The sequence below is a fragment of the Coffea eugenioides genome, chromosome 2 (genome assembly GCF_003713205.1).
Source record: "Coffea eugenioides isolate CCC68of chromosome 2, Ceug_1.0, whole genome shotgun sequence".
NCBI classification, from domain to species: Eukaryota; Viridiplantae; Streptophyta; class Magnoliopsida; order Gentianales; family Rubiaceae; genus Coffea; species Coffea eugenioides.
The window spans coordinates 9687324-9714448 of NC_040036.1; the positions used below are offsets into that span (position 1 = coordinate 9687324).

The following is a 27125-nucleotide window of genomic DNA, read 5'->3' on the forward strand; positions in this document are numbered from 1 at the left end:
ATTACATGTTAGCAAACAAACGGTAAGTCTTGGCATCCAAAATTATCTGCCTCACCGATGCAACTGCCCCAACCAAGGCCAAAACTGTGGATAAAACTGCAATAATTGTGTTTCCCCAGTACACCAAGCCCTTCCTTGAGGGTTTGAACGTGAGGTTATAGAAAACCATTGGCAAAATGAAATCCAAAGGAATACAACCGAAGGCCCCAAACAATGCCATAATGTCTCCAAAGAAAGGTAGCATTGCGGCCAAGGTTGTTGCTAGGACGATTGATAATGACCGGAATATCAGACGGGGAACAACATTCCTGACCGAGAATTGGTCTTTCTTAGGATCTGCAAATGCCCGCTCTATAACAACATTTGTCGGTTGCATGTAAACCTAGAATCACAATCTCATCAAGGTTAATTGGCTAAACATATCAACAAGGTTTACTTGGAGTTCCAGCGCTATCTTCGCCATTTTGGTGAATAAAGTATTCATGAATTTGGTATGTAATGTAACATGATATAACATGAATGCGTCTTACCAAGACAACTGCTGATACTTGCACCAAGGTGAAGACATTGGTCATCAGAAGAAACCACTTAGGCAGTAAAGGATGGTTATTGACCATGAAATTTGAGAGAACAGATTGTTGAGACTGATTTCCAAATGCCCAGTATCCAGAAATTGCAACACTGAAGAATGTGGAAATCACAACTGCATAGCAAACCAATAACCCTTTAAACATTTTCCCCGTTACTGGAGGGGCTATAGTGGCCTGCAAAAATAAAGAATAAGGAATAAAAAATCACAAGCTAGCATTTGAGGGATATTTAATACTCCACTAACTTGGTCAGCATGATGAAGAAACAATTGTTATGAGTAAAAACTTGCCTGAATTTCAGGTATAATTCCATTGCCATATGTTGTGGCAATAATTGAAAAAGCGTTGAAGGCACCAAAGACTGTATTTATACCAACTCCAGTGATTGAGTAGTCCCTTGGAGGAGCATTTTTAGAGTATCCTGCACTTGGAAATGCCAGAAAGTTGATAATGTTTGGGGGGAAAAGGGCAAATGAAAGAAAAGAAAATAAACACTATGGCTGTGATTCTTGAATAATTACCTACATATATGGCTCCTGCAGTGGTGCAAGCGCAGTAAGCAAGACAAAGAAGCAAGGAGATGAGATTGATATGCCTCAATGAATGAAATGATGGCATTTGGGCCATTACTAATGTTAAGCCTCCGAAAATAACAACGAAATGGTACAGTTCCATGCTCCCGTTCGGTCTAGCCACCAAGTAAATATACTGCAAGACAACAACAGGCAAAAGGAGAGTTTGAAGCTTCACTTTTAACTTTTCTAGATTTAAACAAGATGAATCGGTGTAAGTATAACTATATGTGGCCTAAATTAGATAAATCTTCTAATTTCTAATTTTTTTCAATTGATTAATTGAGGTGAAATGTACCTCTTCAAATCAAGTAATTAAGTATAAGAATAAATCTCTTAAACACTGACAATATATACACTAATATGTAAAATTTGACATTTAAATTCAAAGCGAAATAATATAGCATATATTTAGATCCGTCAATATATACACTGATTGGCCGTGTAGTGAGGTACTACAGTACTATTTTGTAGCATTAGTTCAATTGGAGTTTCTTTTCCTTCATGCAGTTAGAATTTTTTTTTTTAACAGTAAATTAAATAGTTTTCTTACCTTTAAGCTCTGTCCACCCAGAAGTGTACATGCAATGACAGCCCCATAACAAATGCCCAATTGAAGTGGGCCAACGAAATACCGACCCCATCCTGGCCCTGTATACATCAAATTCGTCAATTTCAAAGTAAGCCTACGTAATTAAAGTTTGAACTGTCAAATATGGCTGCCCGGCGCTTATGGTTTTCTTTCGGCCTTGTCTGAACTTCACTTGCTTAATTATTGTCGTTTGATAATGACGGTGCTGACACATAAAAAGCCCACCCAATGAAAGGTTTGAACTTTCTAATATTATTGTTGTCTGCTTTTGACTTTATTTGAATTCCACTTGCTAGCTTGTTGCAGTTGTAGAGTAGAGACTAGACTAGAGAGAGCATCTTTCACACTCGCATCAAAAGCGAACCTGATGAAAGTTTGAACTTTCTAATATTATTGGCTTTGTTCTCGTTTATTTTAGATTTTATGAAATCTGATTATGACTAATAATTAAAACTAACAAAAGTTAGTCTTTTGAGTGATTATAGATTTTAATTTTTTTATCATTAAAAAAATCTATAATCAGAATACAAAAGGAAAATTAATTACTCAAAATTAAAATATATAATCAGTTAAAATCATTAGCCGAGAATAAGCCCATTGCCGGCTTGTGCTTAATTGTCTACTATTTGCATTATTTGAACTTCACTCCCTGGCAGTAGAAAAATTACAATTTTTCCACCGACATCGGGAGCTTCTCAAGCTGAAAAACATACCATTTTCCACCAAAGAAATTAGAATGACAAAATTTGTCCTGCCACTAAAAAAAATTGTTTTCAGCATAATAATGGAAGATTTTTCTATTTTTCTCCCAAAAAAAATGTAATGAGACACATAATCCAACCAGAATGAAAAGCGAAAATCTTTCGGCTGGTCTAAATTCGAGACTATGATCCTTCACATTTTGGATATCTTTTCGTATAAAGCTGGACATTGTCACACCTCTTGATGAGTAGAATTACATACCTAAAACATCATGAGCCATGTCCCTGAAACGAAGCTGGCGCTTTCCAAGCGCCGCATGGTGCTCCAGTACTAAGGATAGAAGGTTGTAGGAGTAGAAGGTCACCAGCCCGGCGAGGGCGAGGCTCAAAACTCCACCCGCCCATCCCAACAAGGCAAATGCAAAGGGCAAGCTCAATAGTGCCGGCGCAACTATTGCTGTTGTTAGATGGTATCCACAGTGCAACCATGTCCCTGTCCATCATGAAATCAAGCACCGCAAACAAAAAAAAAAACATACCACCAAGTATTTCATTTCGTTTCAGTTTTAAACGATGTAAGCAACAGTTTGGATCGAGCAGTTGGAAGAGTTGTAGGCCGCCAGATGGGTAATACAATCCCACCAGATAGATGTGAAGAAAGCAGTAGGAGTACTTGCTAATTAGTGTCTAACCTCGGGATTTCAGGACGAAAAGGGCACCAGCATCAAGCTCTTTGGGGCCGACTGTTGCTGCACCACCTTTTTCTCCATGTTCTGGAGATAGCTTGGGGGAGTCTAGGACAGCAGTTCCCATTTTCCACCTTCTATGCGTGTGATTTATGTGGGATCTGTTCTGCGGATAGAATGTGTGTGTGAATAAACGACCAAAAATGTTGGAACAGAATTGTGGGCGATACGAGGGGTTATGTAGCACTGAGAGTGAAATCAACAAGTCAACGCCGGTTGGTTTCGAGCAGTATAAATTAAGGATATTCAGCTTTAAGGTAAGATTCAGATTCATTCACAACTCTGTGTTCAACACTATATGATGGGCTTGACTCATTTCGGAAAAGACAGACTAATGCTGCAATGCACATGCTACCAGCCGAAAATTGAAAACTAATATCTTGGACGTTTGCGTGGAAATATGCTCCGTGTAAAACTGGTTTATTCATCATTATTGTTTTCGTATATCTTTGTCTCATTCCATGCTCTAGTAAGTAGCAAGTTTATGGGTGGAGTTGATTGAAAGAGATCGGCAAATGAATTATTTATAGTTGTTGCACCTTAATATATCAGCTGGAGTTGCTTCTATAAACAAATTAAGATACAGTCAAATCAGGCAATCAACATTTGACCCGCATCAGCTGTTTGGTTATTATGCATGCTTGAATGTGTCGCATTGCATTTCTACATAGATGAGATGTTCCCACGGTATTTTAACTAATAATTATAGACCAACTTATGATGGTCACTGGTCAATCAGAAATATATTGTATCGATTGCTGCCGGTGAACTCAGGGAAAGAGTAGTACAGGCAGCCTAGAGGTTGTTTTGTCGCCTCCCTTGTTGCTTGATTACAGGCAGCCTAGAGTTCTTAGTCGGCCAAACTTTTTTGGGAGGACTTTTTTGGGAGGACCAAGTCGTCCAAACTTTGCTGCAAAATAAGTGCTAACTCGATCTCCAAGAACCAGAAGAAAAGGAAGGAGACGGGTGGCAAACCAGCAAAGTTTTAAACAGACTCGATCGAGCATTTGGCAGGCCAACAAATTAAACCATGGGAGTGAGGACCTTTGCGAAGCAAGAAGTCAACACACTCGTCATGAATCGGCGAAATTCGCTGGTAATCTTGTTTACGAAATTAGGTGGAAGAATAGTTTCTAGTGTGGACTGCACAAAGTGATTGTCTGACAGTTGCCAGCTAAGTACATGCAGCATGCTGGCGTATGTATCAAAGATTTTTTATGATATAAAAGAAAGACTTCTGACAAAAAATAAAAATAAAGCGTTTGGCAGGCCAGCATTCAGCGGGCAATCATTTTGGCATTGGCGAGAAGATCAAATCTTGGTGGAAGTCAAAGATAAACTTGAATCTACAATTATTATGGGTGGCCTAAAATGAAAACTCGGATTCGAATGAACAAATTAAACCAATAATAATTGCACTTCACATGTAAATAATATGGAGTCCATGCTATGTTCTCTGGTAGTGGCAATTCTGGACAAGCATAGCATATAAATTGGATGTAAGTTTTTTTTTTTTGTCAAAACGGCATTGAATTGGATGTAAGTTTTTAACCCTCTTTATTTGTACCCTATAACTATGAGAGTGAATGGCCCAAAAGGTCACTAAACTATTAAAAATGGCACCCTCTGGTCACTAAACTTTTTTTGTGGCCGAAAAGGTCACTAAACTCGCAAAAACTCTCCAGCGAAGTCATTTTACCGAATTTCACCGGTTCCTCATCCAGTAACAGGGTCAATATGGAGTGGAGGAATATAGTAAAGGGGCAAAAATGTCAAACAAAATATGGTCAACCTTTTTTTCTCTCCCCCTCCTTTCTGCTGGAAATGCCGCACATCAGATAAGGTGACAGTTCCTTTTTCCGACTTCCTCTCTTTAGCATCAGGTAAGGAGGAAAACGGACGGCGGGCGGGCAAAAAAAATGGACTCTGCTCTCTCTTCTTCTTCTTCCTTTCATGCTCCGCCACGTCTTGGTCCCTCTGGCATGAATCTACTACAAACCCATTACTCCAGCTCTTTCTTCTTCAACCCCGTCCCCAACAGAAATCCCATCTCCACAGCCAACAGGCCCTCTTTGCTTTCAACTCAACAGCCATCAAGAAAGTTGCGTTGCCTACCACCTGCTGGCAAGTATGTCAGAGAGGATTATCTTGTGGTAATATTCGGTACTCTTTTTTTGTAGCTGATTACATAGTACTGCTCTGTTAGTGGCTGGTTTCTTGGGATTAGGCGGTGCAGAGAATTCATTGTTTAGCATGCAACAACTACAAAGTGTTTTTCTAGTATATTTTTCATTTTTGTCTTTTTTTTCCTGCGAGAAAAAGGAAGCTTTTTTCGATGTTTTTCAGAGGCTTATTGGGGGGTTTTTTGTTTTGCTTCCTTTGTGTAGAAAAAACTGTCTGCTAAAGAAGTCCAAGATCTGGTGAAGGGAGAGAGAAATGTACCACTAATAATCGATTTCTACGCAACATGGTGCGGTCCCTGTATTTTGATGGCTCAAGAACTTGAAATGGTATGGATAGTAATTGGATTCAGCTTATATGTTAGCACAATGCCACTTCTTTTTTTTTCTTTTTTTTAAATTTCTCCTTGACTTTCTTGATTCGTATCCTGATGAATCGGTTTATTGCGTCTTGCCATGAGTCATTGGACAGGATGAAATGGAAGGAGATTTTTCCTTGAATAGATGAGAGAAGATTTGTCTTTCAACAAATGAAAAGAGGACTCAGCTAATTTCTAGATCTAAGGCACGACTTGCGAGAGAAAAAAAGGTTGACCATATTTTGTTTGATATTTTTGCCCCTTTACTATATTCCTCCACTCCATATTGACCATGTTACCGGATGAGGAACCGGTGAAATTCGGTAAAATGACTTCGCTGGAGAGTTTTTGCGAGTTTAGTGACCTTTTCGGCCACAAAAAAAGTTTAGTGACCAGAGGGTGCCATTTTTAATAGTTTAGTGACCTTTTGGGCCATTCACTCTAACTATGACAAAAACTTGTGCCCCCTTACTTGGAGTAGTTGAAATTTGAAAGTGAATTTTTTTTTTTTTTTTAAAAAAAACTGCTATTCTAGTTTGGAAAATATTTTCCTGACAACTACATAGCTAAATAGAGAGTGGCATGGTGGTAGTTATAATAGTTCTACCACTTTTCATTTTCTAATTAAAAACATTTCTAGAAGGGGGATGGAGAAAGCAAGGGCGAAAATCGTAATTCATAACTCATAAGAATCTTAGCTTATTTTAATAAAATTAACAAAGAGATCTCAAATTTTGATTCTAATGTTGATTCAATAAGAGATGTTAGATTTAAATCCTCTCACCCAACAAACATCAAAACAGAGAACTGAAAATGTATTTGCTAGGGTTGTCAAAATTCCATTGACACTAGTACTAGTGTGTTTGGATTGAAGATTATTTCACTTTATTTACACTTTATTTACACATACTGATTTAATTGCATCATCAACACATTTTTCAATCACCTTTTTATCTCACATACATCATATCAAAAAAAGTGCTACAGTAAAAAATATTTCGAATAATTTACAATCCAAACACATTTAATTAAATAAAATGTGTCTGTTCATTTACAATAGGACTCCACCTAGGGCTGTCAACGAGTTGATTCCAAGCTGGAATTGGTAATTCCAAACCCAGATCCAACATGCAATGAAAAGATCTAAATTTAGATCGAGAATCAGATCCGGATGGGTCTCAATATATAGGTTCAGATTTGAAGCCGAGTTGGATATATCCATTTTTAAGAATTAATTATGATAATTTTTATTTATACATAAAAATTATTAATACAATATTAACAATATAATTAAAGTAATTCTACTAATCATTTGATTTATAGAAAATTCTTTTAAATTTAAAAATAATTAGATTAGTAGCAAATTTTAATTAGAAATATGTTTTTAATTAAAATAATTATACTAATAAGATTTGGGTTCAAAACAGATAAGAACATGTAAATTCATATCCGATCAGTTTAGTTTATAGATAAAATGGATTTGGATTCGATTCGAGTAACTGGATCTATCACTTATTCCGTATCTTTTAAAAACAAATTGGATCCAGATCAGGTATGAACCTCAACCCGATCCATAAACAACCCTAATTCCACCTAACCTTTCATTTATTGTTCATCCCAAAAGCTCCTTCAAGTTGCTAAAAATATCTGTTTGATTAAAGGTCACTAAACCCATAAAACCGCAATGTAATGATCGCACACTCATTGTAAAACCCAATTTGAGCCTCATAACTCGTTTGGATTGTATTTTTTTTGACTTTTTGGGTAAAAAATTAACATTATAAGTATTTTTAATATGTGATGTATGTGAGGTAAAAAAAGATTAATAAATATGTTAAAGAAATATTCTAGAAACACAAATATTGGTTTGGGCCAAGCTACAACAACCCATTAATAAATCACACAGGCAGTTCATGGTCCAAAGTACAGAATTTAAATGACGAAAACACCCATAATTTTGCCATATATTACAAACCTACTACCCACCATAAACCGCCATCTTCTTCCTTTCACCCGTGCTCGTCTCTGTTGATTACTTTGCTGAATAACCGAGAAACAACAATGGGGAAAAGCGATGATTCAATAACGAGAAGGAAAAATAAAAAGAGCAGAAAAAAGCAAGAAAATAAGGATTCCTCCAAAGTCTCTAATCGCATAGCTTCCATTATTGCTGCTAAAAAGCGTCGACTAACAGGCAAACGCCGCAAGTGTCAGGTAAATCTTTACTTGGAAATTTACACTTCTTTTCAAAATATTTCGTTCTGCAGTTTTTGATGTGCTTTTCTTCGGAACTGTAATCGGTTTCTATTATCTGGGCGGGCCAAAGGATAAATAAATAGATAAATGAAGAAAGAAAGAAAGAAAAAGAGTGAAAAATGGACAATGGGTTGTCAATTTTATATGTTAATGTGTTAGACTTGATTAATTTGCGTTTGATGTATTTACTTTATGAATTTGGATTGTCTGAGCTAATTGTTAAGCATATCTTTTGGGGTTGTTGGTTATTTGATTTAATGTTCTGTTCGTTAATTTGCATGAATTGAGCTCTAAAATCGTACTTTGAATTACTATTCAGAGTTTAGATTGAAGATTTTCTGGGTTTTAAATTACTTATAGATGCGCTGTTCATTTTTGGTGGAGATTGAAGTTAGCGTTAAACTTGAAGTTAGACAAAGTACGAGGAAGATTCTTGGTTTTTATTTTATAAACCAGGAATGCTTGTCCAAAACCGTTTAATTATTCATCTGAGTAGCTGTGTCCTAAATTCTTAGTGGTTGATAAACCAGAGAGTAGGATTCACCCGTTGGGGTAATTCTGTTCATTTCGTTTTGCTTTTTAAGTGGGCATAGGTTATCGATAAACTGTCTGATTCATGTATGTCAGTTTGAAAAACGGGGAATAAAAAGGAATCTACGACGATAAATAAATGCTATATGGAAATTTCTTTGAGTAACAGCTAGGCATGTGTCGTAATTTTACAGGGTATGTGTTTTAGCCTTCCTACATCTGAGGATCCATTCAATGATAGATACGGTGAAACTGATGCTGTGAAGAATAAGAAACGACCTCTAGATTCTAGAGTAGACAAGACACATATGGACAAGAAGCGAGCATTGTCAAGGAACATGGCTGCTAATAAAGATCATGCAAATGAAGATGCCAAAAAAGAAAAGTTATTTAAACTTGAGAAGATTGAGAACAACACAATTGCATCTGTTACAGTCTTTAAATCTGAGGGGAAGCAAGATGTGGGGAAGCCTGGAAAAACGGAGGTCCCAATGCTTCAGGCCTGTGGGAACAAAACTGATGAAGGAGGGCATGAAATTTTTCAAGATTGCCCATCAAAGTTTTTAGTTCTTTGTCTGAATACCATTCAGAATGCTCTGCAACATGAATCGGCCTTTAGCAGTGAAGATAGACCTTTCTTTGTTCACAAATGGGGAGTTGAGTTTTGGAAGTTTTATTCAAGTGGAAGGGATATAGTAGAGACCAGTGGAGCAGATTCTGATTCCGAGCAAATTGCTTGGGTGGTGTCGTGTGCTGCTGATACCATTGCAAGAAAGGAGAAGGGAGGATTGTCATTTAGCAGTCCCTTTCTTTTATTCATTGTGCCATCTCAAGAAAAGGCTGCCAAGGTTTGTGCATTCTATTTCTGAAAGAATATCATTTGTCACTTTTAAAAGCTGTAACTTTCCCCAAGTTGTGCCATTCTCATGTTGCGACTTCTTTGTAATGGTATTCTTATTGATTTGTTTTGTTTGTTTCAGCTGCCAGTCTTGATTATTTAATGTATTTTATTGTCTTTCAGGCATGAACACATGGTGTTTGTTGGTTGTGAGAGTCTTTAATTTGATGAAGCTTTAGTAGATTTAGAGTCAGATCTTAGAAATATGTGTATACAAGTTTTTTAATCAGTTAGTATCCGTCTTTTAGGAATTATTTCAAGCTTAAAGGCTGTCCATTTCAAGGAGATTTTCAGTAATTTAGGATAAGTTTTAAGGGGCTATCGAATGTCAGATTTTAGTGGCATATGATATTTTTTAATTTTCAGCTCAGACCTTGAGGGGAGAGAATTGCTAACAAGGCTTCTGTCACTCAATGGTGCTTTCCGTTTTATTTTACAGCATAATGCCTTCTATGTGTCTTTCTTCTGTCTGTACTTCTGGATCTTAACTTGGGCTTTGTTTGTGTTACCATTATAAAAAAAAAAAATTGGTTTTAGCTGGGACAAGGAGATCAAATGTTTTATCTGATATATATTGAAATTGATCTAAGCAAATAATTAATTGCACATGAACATTTGACCCCACAGAATTTATTCTTCGGCTCAAAGAATTTTTTCTTCTCTTTTGGAGATGTCTTTACCATAACCATTTTGTACGTTTTTGAATTTGACTATGTTTCATCTGGAGTTTAGGTACGGAAAATCTGCAAGCCTTTGAAAGCTCTTGGAATACATACAGTGAGTTTGCATCCAGGTGCCTCAATAGATCATCAAATTCGAGGGTCAGTTTTTAAAATCCTCCTTCTCGTTCCTTTTGTTTTTTTCTTATCTGAATTTGGCTTAGATCAATTTAATAAACATTCTCTTGCAAATATTTTTCAAGAAAGATTCTCAACATGTAGAAAAGTGTAATAATTAGTTTTACATGCCACATTTGATACTATGTATCAATTGTTAACTAGGTATTCACAAGCTTAATCTGTAAGGAATATGATCTTTAAATTACCATGTGATTTTATGTCTTTCAAGTTGATAAAATGTATCCACACTTGTTCAGACAATTTAATTTGGATTTTGGCTGTTTTGGTTAGCAGGTCTGACTCTATGTGATCGTCAGTATTATCTCTGACTTTCAGAGGAAAATGTACTGATTAATCAGATTGGACCGACAAGTATACCTATCATTGAGCAATGCAATCTTTTGGTAGTCTATGTCCAGATTATGACTCTCTTTAATACTATCCTACAACAATCCAATGTATTGTCTTTCACAGTAGAAAGATGTATGCACTTCGTAGACAAGGCATATTCCTTGCCAACACTAGACTAGTTAGGATCATGTCCAATGTGAGGCATTGGCATTCAGTGTGTTTGTTGCAAGCCATTTCAATTACTTTTTCTCAATATACAATTGTATTCACCAATCTTATGCCATTGCATTTCTTTGATAGGTTAAAAAGTTGTGAACCAGAGTTTCTATTATCTACACCTAAGAGACTTCTAGAGCTCGTCTCCTTAAACGAGGTCGACATCAGTGGGGTTTCCTTGCTGGTAATTTTGAACATATTTTCTATTTAAAATTGGTATTTGAGTTTCTAATTGTGTTCTCCTTGCTTACTTTGTTTCATATTTTCCTGGCAATTTACATAATGAATAGAAATATCTGAAATGGCAGAAATCTTTAGTTGGTTAAGTTGTGTACAATTACTTCTAAAAGAAAATGTCTATGAGACTAGATATATGAATGTGGACATAGTTTATACATGTGGTAATAAGTACTTTGATGCGATATTGGCAGAAGAATAGTTATGGGATGTGGTAACGCCGTTCCTCTGTGCATGTCAGGGCAAAATTCTGTGGGGATTTTTACTAGATCATCCATGCTTTAAGGATAGAATGCTGGGCTATTAAATATTCTCATGCTAAAAATGCCTTGTCAAATGCCTGAGCTAAAATCGGTTTTCGGTAGAACCACAAAGAGGAGGAAATGGACAACTTGTGGAGACGGTTGGTATGTTGCATCATAAACCAGAAACTGTACTTGTAAGGCTGAGTGACGTAGCACAATGTCCTTTAGCAATGAATGAAGACCAAAAGTTACAGCTTAAGATGATGTAAAATGAAAGAGATGGCCACTTTTGGTGTTGCAAATGAATCATCTGAGCTAACTAAAAGGGTTTACATGTAGCTTATGTGAAAAAGCTTGTGGAAGTTCTGGCTTGGTTGGGCTTTTTATTTGCTTGCTTAACTTGCATGGTGGTTTACTGTCTCTCGTTCTTATGAAAACTGTTAGTTGGTAAGGTTTTCAGGCTAGTTGATGCCAAGCTATCTCAAGCTGGACCTTGTAGGCAGTTCTTTACTAATCTAATCTGGATGCACTTAAAACACATCCAATTACTTGCTGCCAAACTCATTTTGCATCAGCCTGAAACTTGGGATTACTGTATAATTGGCACGGAGAATTAGATAAGGACCGCTTTTGGATTTGAATCATATTCATCGCTTAATGCATGGGGAAGAAACTAACTCATTAAGCTTTCTGCTAACAAAAGAATTTCCCTCACTTTCGTGTGTGTTATCTGATATTTATGTGATTAACATACTTCACGTGCTTGGCGTAGAAGGTTGTTTATGGTAAATTATAATGTTGATCTGGAAATGAATATCTTAGGTGGTTTGCTGGCTCTTGAAACTACTCGGGGAAGATTTTGTGTCTGATTCTGGTTAGATATTTAAAATAATGCAAAAGGATATCTGTTCTTTTCTGTCATTTCTAAAGCTGAAATGAGCTATCGTGTATTGTAATGCTTCTTAGTTTTCTTTATTCACACACTTGTTCTGATCTATAATTTTGATAATTGGTACAGGTTATTGATGGATACGGAACTTACTCAGATAATGATTGTATTGAACTCATTAGGCAATCAATTTCTGGGTGTCCCCAGGCAGTGGTATTCAGTGAATGCTCAAGTAATTCGTCTACTCCAATTTTGCCAAACCTTTTGCAGGGTTCGGTCTGCCGGATATCTTCTGATGATTTGGAGTGTGTTAGATGACAGACTCATTGAAAGGTATGGTTCCATAGTTCTTATTTCCTTTCTATCCCAGCACCCTTTTTTTTGGTCCGATTAGTCTGATAGTGTTGATTTTAAAACTTGCTTAGATGAATGAAATATATGTCAAATGGTAAATCTTCATTTTATTATCCTTTGAACTTCTTGTGGCAGGTCAATTTTGATGTTGTTTGTCAATAAAGATAGATACACATCTTGGATTGTCTTTTCTAGACTCTTCGCCCCTCAGGAGTTCGGCCAACTCGGGCATTTCATCTGACCGGTTTCGTCATTCAGCTACAGTAAACCACCTCAGCTTGGCCTAATTACTGGCTTGACAAATGGGTCGCTGACAGTATTGAAGATGGAAATCAAATCGTCTGTTTTTCTTTTACAACGGAAGAAAATAGTTAACAATTAAAATTGAATTTCACTTGAGCGAAATTTATAACTCCATCTCCAAGCAATCCCCTGAGAGTTTTTTCCATTTTGCTTTTGGTTTGTTTGATTTGTCCTATTGTAGTCAAACATTCACAACAGGCAGGGTGCGGACAGACTCTAACCTCCAAGGAAATGAGCCAATTGTTTGCTAATTTGTTGCTGCCATCTTTGGCTGTGATCGACAAGCAACTTGTATGTCGGCTTCAAATGCATTTTAGTGGAGAGAAAGGGGGCCCAAATTAAAAAAAAAAAACGTGTTTAGAATAGGGATTTAATTCAACACGTGTGCTTGGCTAAAGGTGCATACTGAACACTATTATATGTTTGCAAAAGACTTTGATGTATTAGTTTTTTTTTTTTTTTTGAAAAAAGCTAAATTAATTTGAAAATTTATTAATATATGCATTATATAATATGGTATGTGTGAAAAATTGAAAATGTATACATGTATATAATATGGTATGTGAATTAACGGAAATTTTTTTTATGCATTCTTGAAATGACTCATCAAGATTTTAAAAGATTATTGATTTCCTTCCATAAACGTGAGTGAGGCTCATTGGAAATCTCAAACGTTTTTATATTTCAACTTGATTAAAACATGAAGCATGGATGGTATGTAATGGCATTATACTGCCATATTACTTGCTAAGAAAGTAGTAGTAATAAACGTATTGAATACCATGACGTATAGAGAAATATTCCCATTTGAATTGTTATTTTTTGATAGAATTTTTATAGAAAAATGCTCCCAAACTGAACAAGGTATGCAATTTGTATAAAAAAAAAATACACTATAGCAATTTTATACATGTTAAGTGAAAAAAGACGATTGAAGAAAATACGGTCACGAAAAATATAAAATTAGTAGTATTTTTTCCAAAAGCGACTGAATACGAAAAATATAAAATTAGCAGGAAATTGCAATTCCAACATCAGCTCATACATTTGTAGTATTTACATTCAGTTGCCAACTATATGTAGCATAGGCGGTTACGTGGACCCCGCTTCTCGCATACGTGTCCTCCACATCACGTTTTGCCGAGCACCCCCAAACAAGTTTTCATCTCCCAACTCTCAAGACTCCAGAGTCTCAACAACTAGTCACTACCATCACAATCAAATTGAAAGTTTGAAACAGCCACCGAAAAAATTGGAAAAAAAAAAAAAAAAAACACCGCATCGGTCAACGATTAAATCATATCCGTACAGCTTTAATTAAACATCGCTGTCACGATTTCCCGTGATTACTCATTCCTTCATCATTGTTAAATTAAATCAGCAGAAAAGCCTTTTTCCGCCGAGACGCCGACGCCACGACGGAACGGTTCCCATGGACCTGCCCAGGACTCCGGTGGGACGATCCACCTCACTTCGTGACCCTTCCGACACTCGATTCACTGACTCCGATAAAATTGAAGGCGCTGGTAGCTGGGAAGCCCTTGAATGGACTAAAATTGAGGTAAATTCAATTTTCTTTCACCTGCCTCCTTTATCATTCTCCCTGTTAGGGTTTCGTTTATGATTTGGAATTCATATTTTGTATGTTTTCCTGCAAATTGCAGCCTGTTTCGAGGTCGGTTCCACAAGGACTGCAAGGTTTCTTGCTCGAAGCTGAACGTGTTATCGTAGAGGTAAGTGATAAGTTTGTGTGCCTCTGTGTTAGTCGCGTTCTCCAAGCCACGACTCTGTGCATGTGCGTGTACGTGTGTGTCTTTTAGTTTTGTTGTATTTGTTTTTTCACATTTGCTTGCTGTTTTAGATTCTCTTTAAGAATTTGTATGAGGTTAGTTGAAGTAGTGAGTTTGTAATTGGTTGGAGTTAAAAGGTTATTTATAAGAATTCTGTTATCATTTGATCCAATGGGATTAGTTGGCGGGAGTATTTATTTGAATGTGCGAAATTGGAAATTTTGAACTGATGAAAGATCTCATTTTACCAAGCAAAAGACAGATCAAAAGAGGACCCGGAAATAAATAGCATTATGCTTTACTCTATGTTGGGTTGTCGAGAAGTTTGGCTGCTAAATTATGTTTCGTTCATCTAGAATCTTCACTTGTTATTTTTCTCGTAGCAATGACTGCAGGCATCTACACGATCCAATTAAGGGATCCTATTGAATCTACATAGGTAAGCAGATTATGGCTGATAAATGCATTGTACCAATCAGGGCCTTCTCGCTGTATTTGCTTTAAATGATGACGTAAGTGCAAGGTACTGGTTGTATCGCGCGTTAGCATGTTTTTTTTGTATGCTTCTTATTAAGGAGTATCGAGGATGAGCCTCCACATGTGCACGCATGAACAGACAAGTCTGCACATGTATGCCTTCTCATCTACAATTAGCTCAACATTGGTTCAATTTGTTCTGGGTATGGTGTTTTCCTAATCTCGGGAAATCTAGATATTGTACTTAGGGCATTCTGCTCATCCATTCATATATGCAACCACTAGCAGATTTGATTTTGCATCTTCTTGTTCCCCTCCTTGTAATTATTGTCATCCCTATGACTGGGGACATTGTTCGGACACTGATTTGGTAGTTATTCTAAGAGTTGCCAGGATCGACTAATCTTGATTTCTGTTGACATTGAGAAAGCTGTAGGTCAGAATTGTTTCGTAAATGATTGATTTGAAGGGCAAATATTTATAGCTTTGGTCGGAATTGACCTAGATTGATGCTATCCTAAAACAGTTTAGTGACTCTCACAATTCTCTATGCCAATCAAGTGCAATTCCTTGCAATTGGTAGGAAGGATATTGAGAATACTGCATGGTGTTTGGATGTGTACATTACTGAGGACACTGAGGACTAGGAGATAGATAATCTAAGGTAAACCGCTAAATGGTAAACTAAGACCGTGATCGTTTTAGCTCTAGAATCGGGGACTTCGAAATAGATTTGGAAGAACTTGGTTATTGACATGCTGGGGATTTACTTAAAGATGCCTTCTTTTTTCCGGATCCTGAAGGAGACTTCTGACTTGGATGAATCAAGTTGGTTATTTCCATCATGATGCATGTGTCATACACGGGAATATTTATTTTGTCTATCTATCTGATGTCAAAAGAAAGTCTAGAATTGCACAACATTATGCAACTTGCCATCCCAGTCTTCTTTCTACCACAAGCGCTGGAATTTGGTGCAACTGACTTTAATTTATTTGATAGATTCAGCATTCTTAAAAGCACATGCTGTTCGCATCTTCAAAACACATATATGGGTAATAGGTAAAAATTCCTTTGTAAAGCCACCCAATAGAAAATAGGAGAGGAGCATCTGCAATAACTTGCCAACAATTTGCTATGGCCAAAAATGATTCAGCTGGTTAACTTACTTTACTTAAGGGAGTTAGTGAGTATATATGAGATGTCATTTTATGTTGATTTGGTAAACATTTGCTTAACTTTGTAAAAAAAAAAAATTCCTGGATTTAATTTTATTGTATGGTTTTCTTGTTTCTTTGTGTAAATTTGAGGTTTTATAGACTGGAATTCTGGTATCATTTAGCTTGTTTATCTTGTCTTGGATTAGTCTTGGCTTTTTTTTTTTCAAGAAAAATCACACATGCTTTATTTCAACCATTGTGTCCCTTTACATTATTCTTTACTCTCTAGCTAGTATGAGCATGTCATGAAGCTTACTGAGATTAAAGAGTCTGCTTGCAGGGATATGGTGTTGTTCTTGTTAATACTGATGAGGCAGGGACCTTGTTTGTGACGAACTTTCGTCTTCTTTTCCTGGTAAGTGATGAATTTGACATACCCAAGCATTATGTTTCATTTCCTAGACAATCTATTTGGTGATGCGAGTTTAATGCGGCTTTCTTGGTGAGTGCTGCAAGGGATTTTCTATCACGTGGTTTCTGTAATGAGTTATGTTAGTAGAAACAATAATGTTGAAGTCTTTTTAGCCTTGCCAAAGTTTTAGGGGCTATCATGTTCCTTATTGTTGCATATCGGTGTAGCAATATTCTTTATTCTTTACTTTTCTTTTTGATATTTGATCCTCAAGCAAAGGTAAATTTTTGTGGACTAAGTTTATCAAAACAATTTCTTTTATACCCATTAACAAAGTAATAGGTGCTATTTCTGCAATGATCTCTGCTGGCATCAAGTTCGTGAAGGTCTATTAGGTCCAATAGCTAGCTAAGAACAAGTTTTTTTATGTCTAGTGATTTCTAGTGATTACTTGGCATCAAATTCCTATCCTTGACTTGGGGCTCTTTTCCAGTGACTAGTGATTACTTCTTTCTCCTCGTGTCTCTTACTTGTCTGGGATTTACTTGTGGTGTTCAATCATTTACTTTGTTCACTCATGCTGTATGCTTTTGCCTGCCATGTGTATAGCATGCTTCTTGTTGAGATAGTCAAGAGCTCTGATGTTTTAGAACTTAAGTTACATAAAGAAGTTTATATGGGCAATGTTTTGCTAGGCATTTTTGTAGTTTTTAATTTCTCTGGTACACAATATTTCTTGTCCTATGTTTTTTGAGTTATTGTGTTTATAGTTGTAGATTAACTATGTTCAAGTCTAGAGCTTGTTTTCTCTTCTTCCTTTTTTTAATGTTTTTGTAGAATATTGAATCTAAAATTTAATTTGTCAGTTTTTCTATTTTTTTTAATCCCTCAAACCAATTTTTGGAGCCAATTTTTGAAGCTGCATTACTCATGTAGAAGTTTGGTTTTGTTTCAGAGTGATGGTTCGAGGAATATAATTGCACTTGGAACCATACCTTTGGCAACAATTGAGAAATTCAACAAGATTGTGAGTTTTGACTTTTCTTGCCTTATGATATCGTCTACTTATGTTCATTATCCAAGTTCTTGGAATTTTTCACAGATTATGAATTAGAATTATTTCCTTTGGAACATCTTATCAAAGTAAGTACTGTATTAGTTGCAAAAGACTAAAGGAGAGAATACTGAATATTCAGAAATACATGAAGAATCCAGAGAATGCAGAAAGCTGAAATTAAGAACTACAAGTTGTAGTTTCACAGACAAAATGATGCTTAAAACGACTTCTGTGTCTTTATATATTTGCTTATGTTAGGAGCGTTGTGACTATCCTTTTAAATTTGTCTTCTTGATGGGAATTAATTTTGTTGTTGCGATCATTATATTTAACTGTTTACTTGGGCTTTTATTCTCATTGAACATAGATTAACTACATCCAATTCTTGTTTTTCATGGAGGCGTAGGTTATGAAGCTTCCAGCAGCTCCTAGGCAAACTGACAGGAGTCCTTCCCGCCGACTGCTTCAGGTCATTGGTATGCTATTGGATAGAATCTGTGCTGTACATTTCACAATCCCGCTTCTTTTATTTCTGGTTCATTCTTATCAAAAATTTTCTTTGATATTGGGGCTTCATCCTACTGGTTTGTGGGCCTCGGGGAGTAGGTCTTCCCCAGTTTGGTTTTGTCAGAGAAATATACACCAGCGGTAGATGAGATGGGAAATAATCTTGTGGTACTTTGGACGTTTTTATGCACTAAATAACAACCAAAAGAAACATTAACCTTTGCAACATATGGATCTAACCCTGTTTGTGGTTATAGATTTATGGATTCTTCAAAACCCTACTGGTTCATGGAGGCTACTTTGAATTGGTGGTATAACTTCTTATAAGAGAAGTTAGTTACAGTATAAGATCGATTTAGCTCAAAAGCACCTGCTGAAAAAAATTGAGAATGTTTTGGCAAATGTTCCTTGTGATCAGTCTGTACAATTAACGTCCACGTTTGTTTGATACACTTATCATCCTCAACTGTATTTTTCAGGCAAGGATATGAGAATAATTGTTTTTGGTTTTCGGCCTCGAACAAAGCAGGTCAGTCATCTCAAGGATTAAAGCTTCATTTCTTCATCTCTGTCTATCAATGGCCTGCACATTTGGGTTTGGATAGATTTTTACTTAGCCTCTTCTAATTTCCATTTAGCTGTCACTGTATCCATTAATTCAACCAATGTAGTTTTTTAACATCCCTTGTTCTGTTTCACTCTCTGTTGCTTGTGTTTGTAATTTCCACCTATGTAAAGCCTGAATAAAATTAGTCACCTGGATTTGTTCTACTGAGTTCCAACGAAGAGAAAATAAAAGTGATAGTAGCAGTAAATTATTACTTGTTGCTGAACTTTTGATTGGTGAATGAGAAAATTTCTGAGTGCTATCATCACGAGTTCTGAGTGCTATCATCACGAGTTTCACAATCAACCCCTACCATACAGTGCATTGGGTGATTGATTTCCTAATTAGTAACTTCTTATGACCTCGGCGTGATGAGATAGATAGGTGGGCCTGGCTTCTCAGTTAAATGAAATTAATTATGTTCTATGCTGCTTTATTTCCCAAGTCATATGTTAATTTCCTCACAAGAATCCTTTAGCTTTTCCCAAGCATGTTGAGGATATATGAAACTGATTTTGATAGGTTCTGATTTGCAGAGGCGTGCTGTATATGATGCATTATTGAGGTGCACAAAGCCATTAAGGATTTGGGATCTTTATGCTTTTGCTTCTGGCCCTTCCAGATTCACTAACAGCGATCCTAAAGTGCGGTTATTGGATGAGTATTTCCGGCTTCTAGGTCTGAGTTCGTATCATGCTTCAACAAGAATGATTGAAGATGGGTCATTCACTTTGTCCAATGAGTTGTGGAGGATCAGCAGTCTGAATTCAAGTTATACTATGTGTCCTACCTATCCATTTGCATTGCTGATCCCAAGATCTGTAAGGTGACAACCAATATAATACTTTCGTTTGAATGTTCAAGTCATTGTAAAAAGTATTAATCATTTATAATGATATCTACCTAATAACTTTGCTTGGCTATTGATGTTAGTGATGAAGAATTGCTGCAGGCTAGTACATTCCGTGGGCGGTGTCGGTTGCCTGTTATTACTTGGTGTAACCGAGGTATGTAGTCTTTCAGAATTAAGCTTTTATTAGTCATGATCCAATGGACCTGTCTGGCCGTGCCATAAACTTATGTATGTTGTAATATCATTGCTAATTCATAGATACAGGTGCTGTACTGGCGAGATCAGCTCAACCTCTTGTTGGCATTATGATGAATATGAGGAGGTGAAATATTATTTACAGAGCTTGTACCTTTATAACCCTTAGATGGTGATTTAGGTTTTACTGTTATATTGAAGAGTAAGAAATGGGACGGTGTCTATTAGCATGGAAGGCTGACCCATAAAACTTTTGGTTGCCTAATCTTTGTGTCATCTGCCAGCAATGCTGATGAGAAGCTAGTAGCTGCACTGTGCACTCAAATTTTTGGATCAAGGGAGCAGCGAAGGTAAACATTTTCTTTATTGCTGTGATGACTTTTGCCCCCCTATTCTATCTTGATACTTCTACTCTTCGGAGGCTTCCTATTGAATTGAACATAGTAGCTGCTTTACTGAATATGTACTTGACTTTAAACAGACAGCAATTAAGAAGGCAAACAAACTTCTGTATATCTTATCCAATAAGATATGTTTGGTGAAGTCGTTTTGTTTTTGTTATAGGAAGCTGTACATTGCCGATGCAAGGCCTCGTAAGAATGCTTTAGCAAATGGAGCCATGGGGGGTGGATCAGAGTCATCTTCTAATTATTTTCAATCTGAGGTCTGTTTAAGGTTTGAGTTACCTCAGTCCTCTAACATCTGGTCTTCCACAACTTTTACATTGAGTACTAATGTTTGTTCATTTTAATTGGTTATCAGATTGTTTTTTTCGGGATAGATAACATACATGCAATGAGGGAGAGTCTTGTTCGACTAAGAGACTACCTGGATACGCATGGTTCTGCTTCATCCGATGGAATGTCATCATTTTTGGTACTACATGAGATTCTTTATTTGACCATGCTGTTAGTGAGAAACATTATTTTGCGGTATTTGTAAATGAATCTTAGACTAGGATATGCATGAAATCGGTTTGTGCAATTTTCGTTTGGCGAGAACAGTTTTACTAAATAATAAGGCCACCTTGCTTGTTGTCTAAGGATTATTATCAGAATTAATGTGATCAAATACCTTAAATTGTTTTTCCCCCTTTTCTGTGTTGCCCTCTTAGATTGCTATGATAACAGCATTTTATGGTCAAATTTGCTTTATCTTACTGCAGTTTTGATGCTAATAACTCCGTGTCAGGCATTATTATATTCCTTGTTATCTCATCTAGATGGTTTGTGATATGCATGCGATATCCATAAAATGTTGTTATGTCCTTGCTGTGACCTTCTAGATATCATATCATTGAACTGAAAATGGTAAAAGCACTTTCTTGAACATTTTCTGGTTCTGTTCTTCAAGTATGTGCATCTTTCCTATTTTGCAGAGGCACGGGGGATGGACTTGGGGAGGTGGTAACCTTAGTAGCATGTCTGCCTCAGTTTCAACGCTTGGAGACAGCGGTTGGTTAATACATGTCCAGAGTGTCTTGGCTGGTTCTGCTTGGATTGCAGCTCGTGTTGCTTTGGAATCAGCATCAGTTCTTGTTCACTGCAGGTGAGATGTGTCTCTAAGTTAATGTCATGGTCGGTTGAGATGCTCTTTCCCATTTTTTCCCCTTGGGATTAATTTGTCAAATTTTGGTCCTATTCTAATCAGGATCGCGTTTAGCTACTGTTGGCCTTGAAAACTTATGTATTTCTGCCTTGTATCACATGGGTTTTTGGGATCTGTTTACCAATTTGGTTTAGGTTTCTGCCTTAGCTGTTACATTTTACTTGACCTTTTGGACCTACAGTGATGCTATCCTAGGTTTTTGCTTCTTCTGAAGTACCATAATATACAGTTAAATGGGAGTTACATAAGTGGGAAAATTGTTTATCTTTTTTCGTCTGTTTATTAGATGCTTTTGGGAAGGATGATAACTTCGCGAGATACCGTATTGCACTTCCTGGAAGTCAAAAGCTCTTGTTAACCTGAGTTCGCAACTTGGATGTACTCCATTTTCCCTCTTGTATTTCCTCTTTGAGGAAAAGTTGGAAGAAGACAGAATTGGATAGTTAGGCCTGTTCTAGAATAAACATAGAAGATTCTTTCCTCTTATTATTTCATTTATAGACCTTAAAAGGTGATTTAAGAACTGATTACTTTTTAGCGCTGATTGTAGTCATTAATCTTTGTAGAGTAGTTTTTTGCATAAATCTTTGTATGTAAATTGTCATGAATAGAATTTTACTGGAGGTTTTGGTTAGCCAGTTCAATTTATGTGTCAATTAAAGAGAGTTCACATTGTTGAAACTTGTGAAAACTGTAAAAAAGATGACCTGATAGAGCCGTCTAGTTCTGGACATTTGGATTTCCTGAACTAACAAACAATTAACACAGTTGTCTGCAAAATAGATGTTGAGTGCTGACTTTACACCATAACTCCATCTGACTATATCCTTTTTCATGAAGAAGATCCGCTTGTCAGTTTTAACAGAGCTTGCTACATAAATGATACTGCCTCAGATTTGTTTGTCCACTCTGGTATGATAAGGATAGTTTTCTATGATATGTCAATCCAGGGAATTGTTCTCCTCCTCCCTCCTTATAAACTCTAGAAAGAGCCATGAAACACCTTTTGTTTTGGGACCCTCTTTGCTCTTGCCTGGTAGTGTGTTAGTGAGGGTGTCTCAGGCATTTTCTTGGATCAGAAGAACACTCTTCACTATTTTATTTTCATCTTTCTCATTAGCTTTGGACATCTCTATCAATCGCAATTCACTTGATTTTATAAGCTACAATGCAGTGATGGATGGGATAGAACCACTCAGTTGGTCTCACTCGCCAGTTTATTGCTTGATCCATACTACCGGACAATTAAAGGTTTTCAGGTACTGCTTGAGATACCAAATCAATTACAATCTTTTTATTTATGTTGACTACGTATCATGTTGACAGCATTGTGTTTGTCTCTGCTTTCGAGTGTTTCAGAATATGTTTTCATGTTATTCTGCAACTGCATGCCTTACTGTTGGTGGAATGGTTTCACAGCGACGTTGCCTGCTCTGCTTCTTTTAGGTTTTGTTAGATAGAAGCAGTGTTAGATAGTGAAAAACATACAGCATTTAGTAGGATGAGTATTTCAGTGTGTTTTCCAAGTTGTTCGGAGTTGAATTTTGACTAGCTATTATTGCAGGAATATACGCCATTTACGAGATTAGATTCATAGAGAGTGAATCCTTCAATAAGCTTCAACATTTCATGACAGTGAGGATGACATTGTTTGTCTTTTAATGATATGCTAAATGTCTATCTGATTCAGGCACTTGTGGAAAAAGATTGGCTAGCATTTGGCCACCCATTTGCAGATCGTGCTGGAATGCCATCTCTATCTGGAAGTGGCAGCATGCCTTTTGAGTTGTCTCGTCAGTCTTCCACAGGGAGCTTCTCTTCATCACCCTCACGCCAAGCATCAGGGTCATTTACATCTCAAGCTCCAGCTACATCACATACACAGAATAATTATTCACCTATCTTTTTGCAGGTGTGTGGGATTTAGGTAACCATAAGCTGTGAAGAACACTTCTCCTTTTTTCCCTTGCTATATTTTTTTATTCATGCTTACTGCATGATAGATATAAAGGTATTCCAGAAAAATCAAGTCCAAACTGGTTTTGAAGAGATGTACAGTTTGCATGCTGAGTTGGATTCTTGCTATTCCGAGCAGGCATGACTATAAGCATCAATGACGATTAGCTAATAGTTGGTGCATCATTCATGATTTGAAGTTTGATTTCAAGTAAACTCATGTACCAGTGTAGTTCAGTGTGATGAATCCCCTGAGTTGGACTGCTCTAGTGACAAAATGATTGTGTGAATGTGATTCACTGGCACATTGATGTACAAAGTACATGTCACTGGTTGCTTATTTTATTGATACTTTTAAGATAATGTGATACACATTAGACAATCAGGAGTTCTGGTTTTCTTGCAATTAGAAAATCTTCAGCATCTCAGAAGAGTACAGTGTGGGAGTAAGTCTTAAGTTCTCCAGTTGAATGCTGATACCTAGCTTACTATGGCTAAATGTTGAATATGCCTTGAAACTGAAAAGCAATTCTTTCTTGGGTCTTATTAAATGATGAAAATCAAGTTGCAACTATCATCTCACTTGTAAATGGTCATGATGCTTTTGTTTATTTTTCCTGATTTTTGGCGTTTGATTGTTGCTCTGCAGTGGGTTGATTGTGTTTCACAGTTGTTACGGCTGTATCCACTTGCCTTCGAGTTCTCCTCGGTATGTATTTCTGTTTTATTCCTGAATGGATGCTGATTTTTCTCAAGAATTTCATGTGTTGCCTTTAGTGATTCTTGTTTTTTGGCATGCAGGGATTCCTAGTGGACTTATTGGATTCTATCCTTTCATGCCGCTTTGGAAACTTCTTGTGCAACAGGTATGATTCAGCTTATGCTGTCTTAACCTATTCTGAAAGATAAAACAGAAGAAAAGTAATAGTTAACCTAATGCGCTTAGACTCATTGCTGCCAAATAATCTCCAACTTATGAATTCAGTGACATACAATGCATCACATTGTGAAGGGTGACCTGGGGCTGAAGTACATAGCACTTTTTATGTACTTGATGTGTAGTGCACATGGTGTTGTCTGGAATTCCAGATGCTATAAGTTTGCCATAGTTCATATTTCTACAAAGATGGGGCAAATCCAATACTTGGCAGTAGGAATCTAGAGGGATATGGTTATCCTCACTACTTAATAAGTTTCAATCTACTCCCTAGTTTGCTTTGGAGCTTTACTATGGAGCTTTACTATGGAGCTCTCTGCAGTTATACTTAAATCTGAGACCATGCAACTGTCATGAATCACAATAATTACTGTGGCACATAGCATCATCAGTATTTGTTGGGAGTTCAGACAAGTTACAGTGTGAATTGCAAGGATAGTTTTTAAACTATAGTAAGTCAATCTGAAATAAATTCTGTGGACAATCTTTCATTTTCCCTCTTCAGTCCCCTTCTTTCCAATAAAGATGGAGTCAAGTTTCAACGTGCATTTTTTCATAGATTTTCTGTTTTACAAATTCAGTGAGAAGGAAAGGCAGCAAGCTGGTATTTCTGATTCCTGTGGCTGCTTATGGGCGTACATGGCTGATATGAGAGCTTTGAATGGAGGTTATCATGTGCATTACAATCCTTTCTATGAACCATCTAAACACAATGGTCCACTACTACCACCTGCAGCGGCTTTGGCCCCAACAGTTTGGCCACAGTTCCACCTTCGATGGGCTTGCCCAATGGAGTCTCAGGCTGGAGAGCTTGAAGCACAATGTCGGAACATGAGTAAAAGGTTTACTGAATTGCAGAAGGTGAGAGTAAATTCTTTTCATCCCTTGCTCTAGCTTTGGTACATAGGCTTATTCTAGATATCCATTTTTTCCCCTTTTGTGATTAGTTTTAGAAAAATAATATAGAGTGAACTCTTCTCCCTATAATTGGTTTTATATGGAGTCAACTTTATGATTAGAAGTTGTAAGATTTTTGCAATTATTAACAGGCAAAAGAAGAGACTGATGCAAGAGTTAAAGAAACCACTGCTACTATGGAGTCCTTGGCTGCTGAGTTGCAGAATGAGAAGGTCATCAGTACATCAGCAAAGGAGTTGGCCAGCCGGGCCAGCAGGGAGAGTGCAGCAATAAAGCGTGCACTACAATCACTGGGGTGTAAAGTGCACTTCTCGGGAGATGGTGACTGCACTGTTGGCATTGAAAGTAATCCAACTGAAATTCCTCAAAAATCTGTGTACTTTTCTTCTAAGGAGGAATCAGCTGGTACTGGTGTCAGTAATGAGAAATCAGAGCTCTCTGTTTCAGTCACCGTTTTGGCAGATGATGTTTCCAATAATCCAATTAACCGATTTTGTGAATCTTTATGTCCGTTACATACTAGGGAGGGAGGTTGCAGATGGCCTGATGCTGCCTGTGCTCAATTTGGGAGTCAATTTGTTGGATTAAAAGCAAATTTTGATGCGTTTGATCGGCTGTCTATATATGATAGGTATTTCCAGCCAGAGTAGACAGTCGACATTTTAAACTAAACATGAGGTACGGGGACTTTAGGGACATGCTTCTGTCTTGCTATCAAATTGAGGATCTCTTGTAAAGAAGGAACTTTAGTGTAGATTAATTAGATAAAAGTTTTGTTGGAGTTTTTACATGAGACACAAGTGAATAACAAATAAGCCAGTGAAGGTTATAGTGGTCCTAATATTGGAGATGGGCCCGGGGATTGCTTGTACAGGTTAATATATATAGTTGGGTTTTTGTTTATCGAAGCTAATCTGAGGATGTACATTAAGAGCTCCTCATTGACATAGAAACTGGCTAGTGGACGCGGGTACAGATTTCTGTACTTGCTTCAGGCTTACATGTACATCGATCAAATTTCCATTCTTCTCTCAAGCAATCTAAGCTTGTGATACAGATACTTAGATTTTATTCAGGTTTTGTGTTAATTGTATACTCATATCTCACAGCGTTTCAATAAATTAATTTTTGAATGAGTAGTTTTTGTTCTCTATGTGTTGTAGGAGTCATGTAGTGGTAGTTTTCCCTTGACTTCTAAAGTGAAGTCTCATCCTTGCTGTATAGTTGATAAAAAGTTGAGGTTACTTCTAGTCTAGTCAGGCTCAGGTGATGGCACTATATTCTTCTGCAGAATGCCAGACAATGTTGTAATTTGTCTTTGGAGAGTCCTATTTGCAGAAGAAGTCCTGGGGTAGATCGAGGAAAGGGACCTTGTATGCATTCTTCATCTGTTGGTAGTACATCGTACGTGCTGCATCAGGAGATTGACTCGTGCAGAGGTGCATTGAGGATTTTATTGAATTTTGAGTTGGATTTTGTACCTAGAGGCTAGAAGGATCAATATTCCGGCCAACATAACAGCTCGGCCAATCTTGAAAACTTTTTTGACTGTTGTACAACGGTGCTGGAGGGAATTGGGAACGATGATGCACAACAGCACTAGTCGAGTAGTTGTTGGTGCTCTGATTTCACATAAAAGATGGTATTCATGGCTGCTAAAGAAAATTTTGCATGGGAACTCGCTACCATAGAAGATGGCAGATGGGTGTACTTTTGTATTCTTGAAGTCTCAAGGCTGAAACTCATCATAAAGCATAAGAGATATTATGAGACATCCGCCATGGTCCTA

The 27125-nt window shown here is 37.0% G+C and overlaps 4 protein-coding genes across 5 annotated transcripts; 3 read left to right on the forward strand and 1 right to left on the reverse strand.

The window, feature by feature from the left end:
• On the reverse strand, window positions 1-3652 carry LOC113762703 (GABA transporter 1-like). The gene is made up of 7 exons (XM_027306260.1): window positions 3148-3652; window positions 2718-2948; window positions 1716-1813; window positions 1112-1298; window positions 881-1011; window positions 531-764; window positions 1-382 (listed from the first exon to the last, which is right to left on the reverse strand). Exons 1-7 carry the CDS (start codon window positions 3473-3475, stop codon window positions 2-4), a joined length of 1590 nt encoding a protein of 529 aa, XP_027162061.1. The 5' UTR covers window positions 3476-3652; the 3' UTR covers window position 1.
• Window positions 3653-4989: 1337 nt separating this feature from the next.
• Window positions 4990-5945, forward strand: LOC113763705 (thioredoxin-like protein CITRX, chloroplastic). Its single transcript, XM_027307606.1, has 2 exons — window positions 4990-5354; window positions 5589-5945. The coding sequence occupies exons 1-2, from the start codon at window positions 5121-5123 to the stop codon at window positions 5778-5780; spliced, it is 426 nt and encodes a 141-aa protein (XP_027163407.1). The 5' UTR covers window positions 4990-5120; the 3' UTR covers window positions 5781-5945.
• Window positions 5946-7770: 1825 nt separating this feature from the next.
• On the forward strand, window positions 7771-13110 carry LOC113762019. Its single transcript, XM_027305253.1, has 6 exons — window positions 7771-7954; window positions 8722-9375; window positions 10158-10246; window positions 10916-11015; window positions 12332-12535; window positions 12692-13110. The coding sequence occupies exons 1-5, from the start codon at window positions 7802-7804 to the stop codon at window positions 12518-12520; spliced, it is 1185 nt and encodes a 394-aa protein (XP_027161054.1). The 5' UTR covers window positions 7771-7801; the 3' UTR covers window positions 12521-12535; window positions 12692-13110.
• A 1039-nt stretch (window positions 13111-14149) lies between these two features.
• Window positions 14150-26435, forward strand: LOC113763922 (phosphatidylinositol-3-phosphatase myotubularin-1). Of its 2 annotated transcripts, none has more exons than XM_027307918.1 (19): window positions 14150-14420; window positions 14524-14592; window positions 16627-16701; window positions 17654-17725; window positions 18162-18231; window positions 18742-18791; window positions 19406-19695; window positions 19803-19876; window positions 19981-20044; window positions 20202-20267; window positions 20482-20581; window positions 20680-20793; window positions 21296-21465; window positions 22700-22784; window positions 23216-23437; window positions 24131-24190; window positions 24283-24347; window positions 25000-25279; window positions 25468-26435. In XM_027307918.1, the coding sequence occupies exons 1-19, from the start codon at window positions 14292-14294 to the stop codon at window positions 25984-25986; spliced, it is 2574 nt and encodes an 857-aa protein (XP_027163719.1). In that variant the 5' UTR covers window positions 14150-14291; the 3' UTR covers window positions 25987-26435. The 2 variants fall into 2 exon arrangements, with proteins under 2 accessions (XP_027163719.1, XP_027163720.1); XM_027307919.1 differs by having other exon boundaries at window positions 19987-20044.
• Window positions 26436-27125: the final 690 nt, after the last annotated feature.

Bases quoted from the DNA above. Each gene is read 5' to 3' on its own strand.
- LOC113762703 (XM_027306260.1), bottom strand. From the start codon at position 3,475: ATGAATCTGAATCTTACCTTAAAGCTGAATATCCTTAATTTATACTGC. The intron at 2,949-3,147 runs GTTAGACACTAA...CATGATGGACAG, and splicing joins TTTCGTCCTGAAATCCCGAG to GGACATGGTTGCACTGTGGA. The intron at 383-530 runs GTAAGACGCATT...TTGTGATTCTAG, and splicing joins AAGTATCAGCAGTTGTCTTG to GTTTACATGCAACCGACAAA.
- LOC113763705 (XM_027307606.1), top strand. From the start codon at position 5,121: ATGGACTCTGCTCTCTCTTCTTCTTCTTCCTTTCATGCTCCGCCACGT. The intron at 5,355-5,588 runs GTAATATTCGGT...TCCTTTGTGTAG, and splicing joins TCAGAGAGGATTATCTTGTG to AAAAAACTGTCTGCTAAAGA.
- LOC113762019 (XM_027305253.1), top strand. From the start codon at position 7,802: ATGGGGAAAAGCGATGATTCAATAACGAGAAGGAAAAATAAAAAGAGC. The intron at 9,376-10,157 runs GTTTGTGCATTC...TCTGGAGTTTAG, and splicing joins CTCAAGAAAAGGCTGCCAAG to GTACGGAAAATCTGCAAGCC. The intron at 11,016-12,331 runs GTAATTTTGAAC...TAATTGGTACAG, and splicing joins TCAGTGGGGTTTCCTTGCTG to GTTATTGATGGATACGGAAC.
- LOC113763922 (XM_027307918.1), top strand. From the start codon at position 14,292: ATGGACCTGCCCAGGACTCCGGTGGGACGATCCACCTCACTTCGTGAC. The intron at 18,232-18,741 runs GTATGCTATTGG...TGTATTTTTCAG, and splicing joins CCGACTGCTTCAGGTCATTG to GCAAGGATATGAGAATAATT. The intron at 22,785-23,215 runs GTACTGCTTGAG...TATCTGATTCAG, and splicing joins GGACAATTAAAGGTTTTCAG to GCACTTGTGGAAAAAGATTG.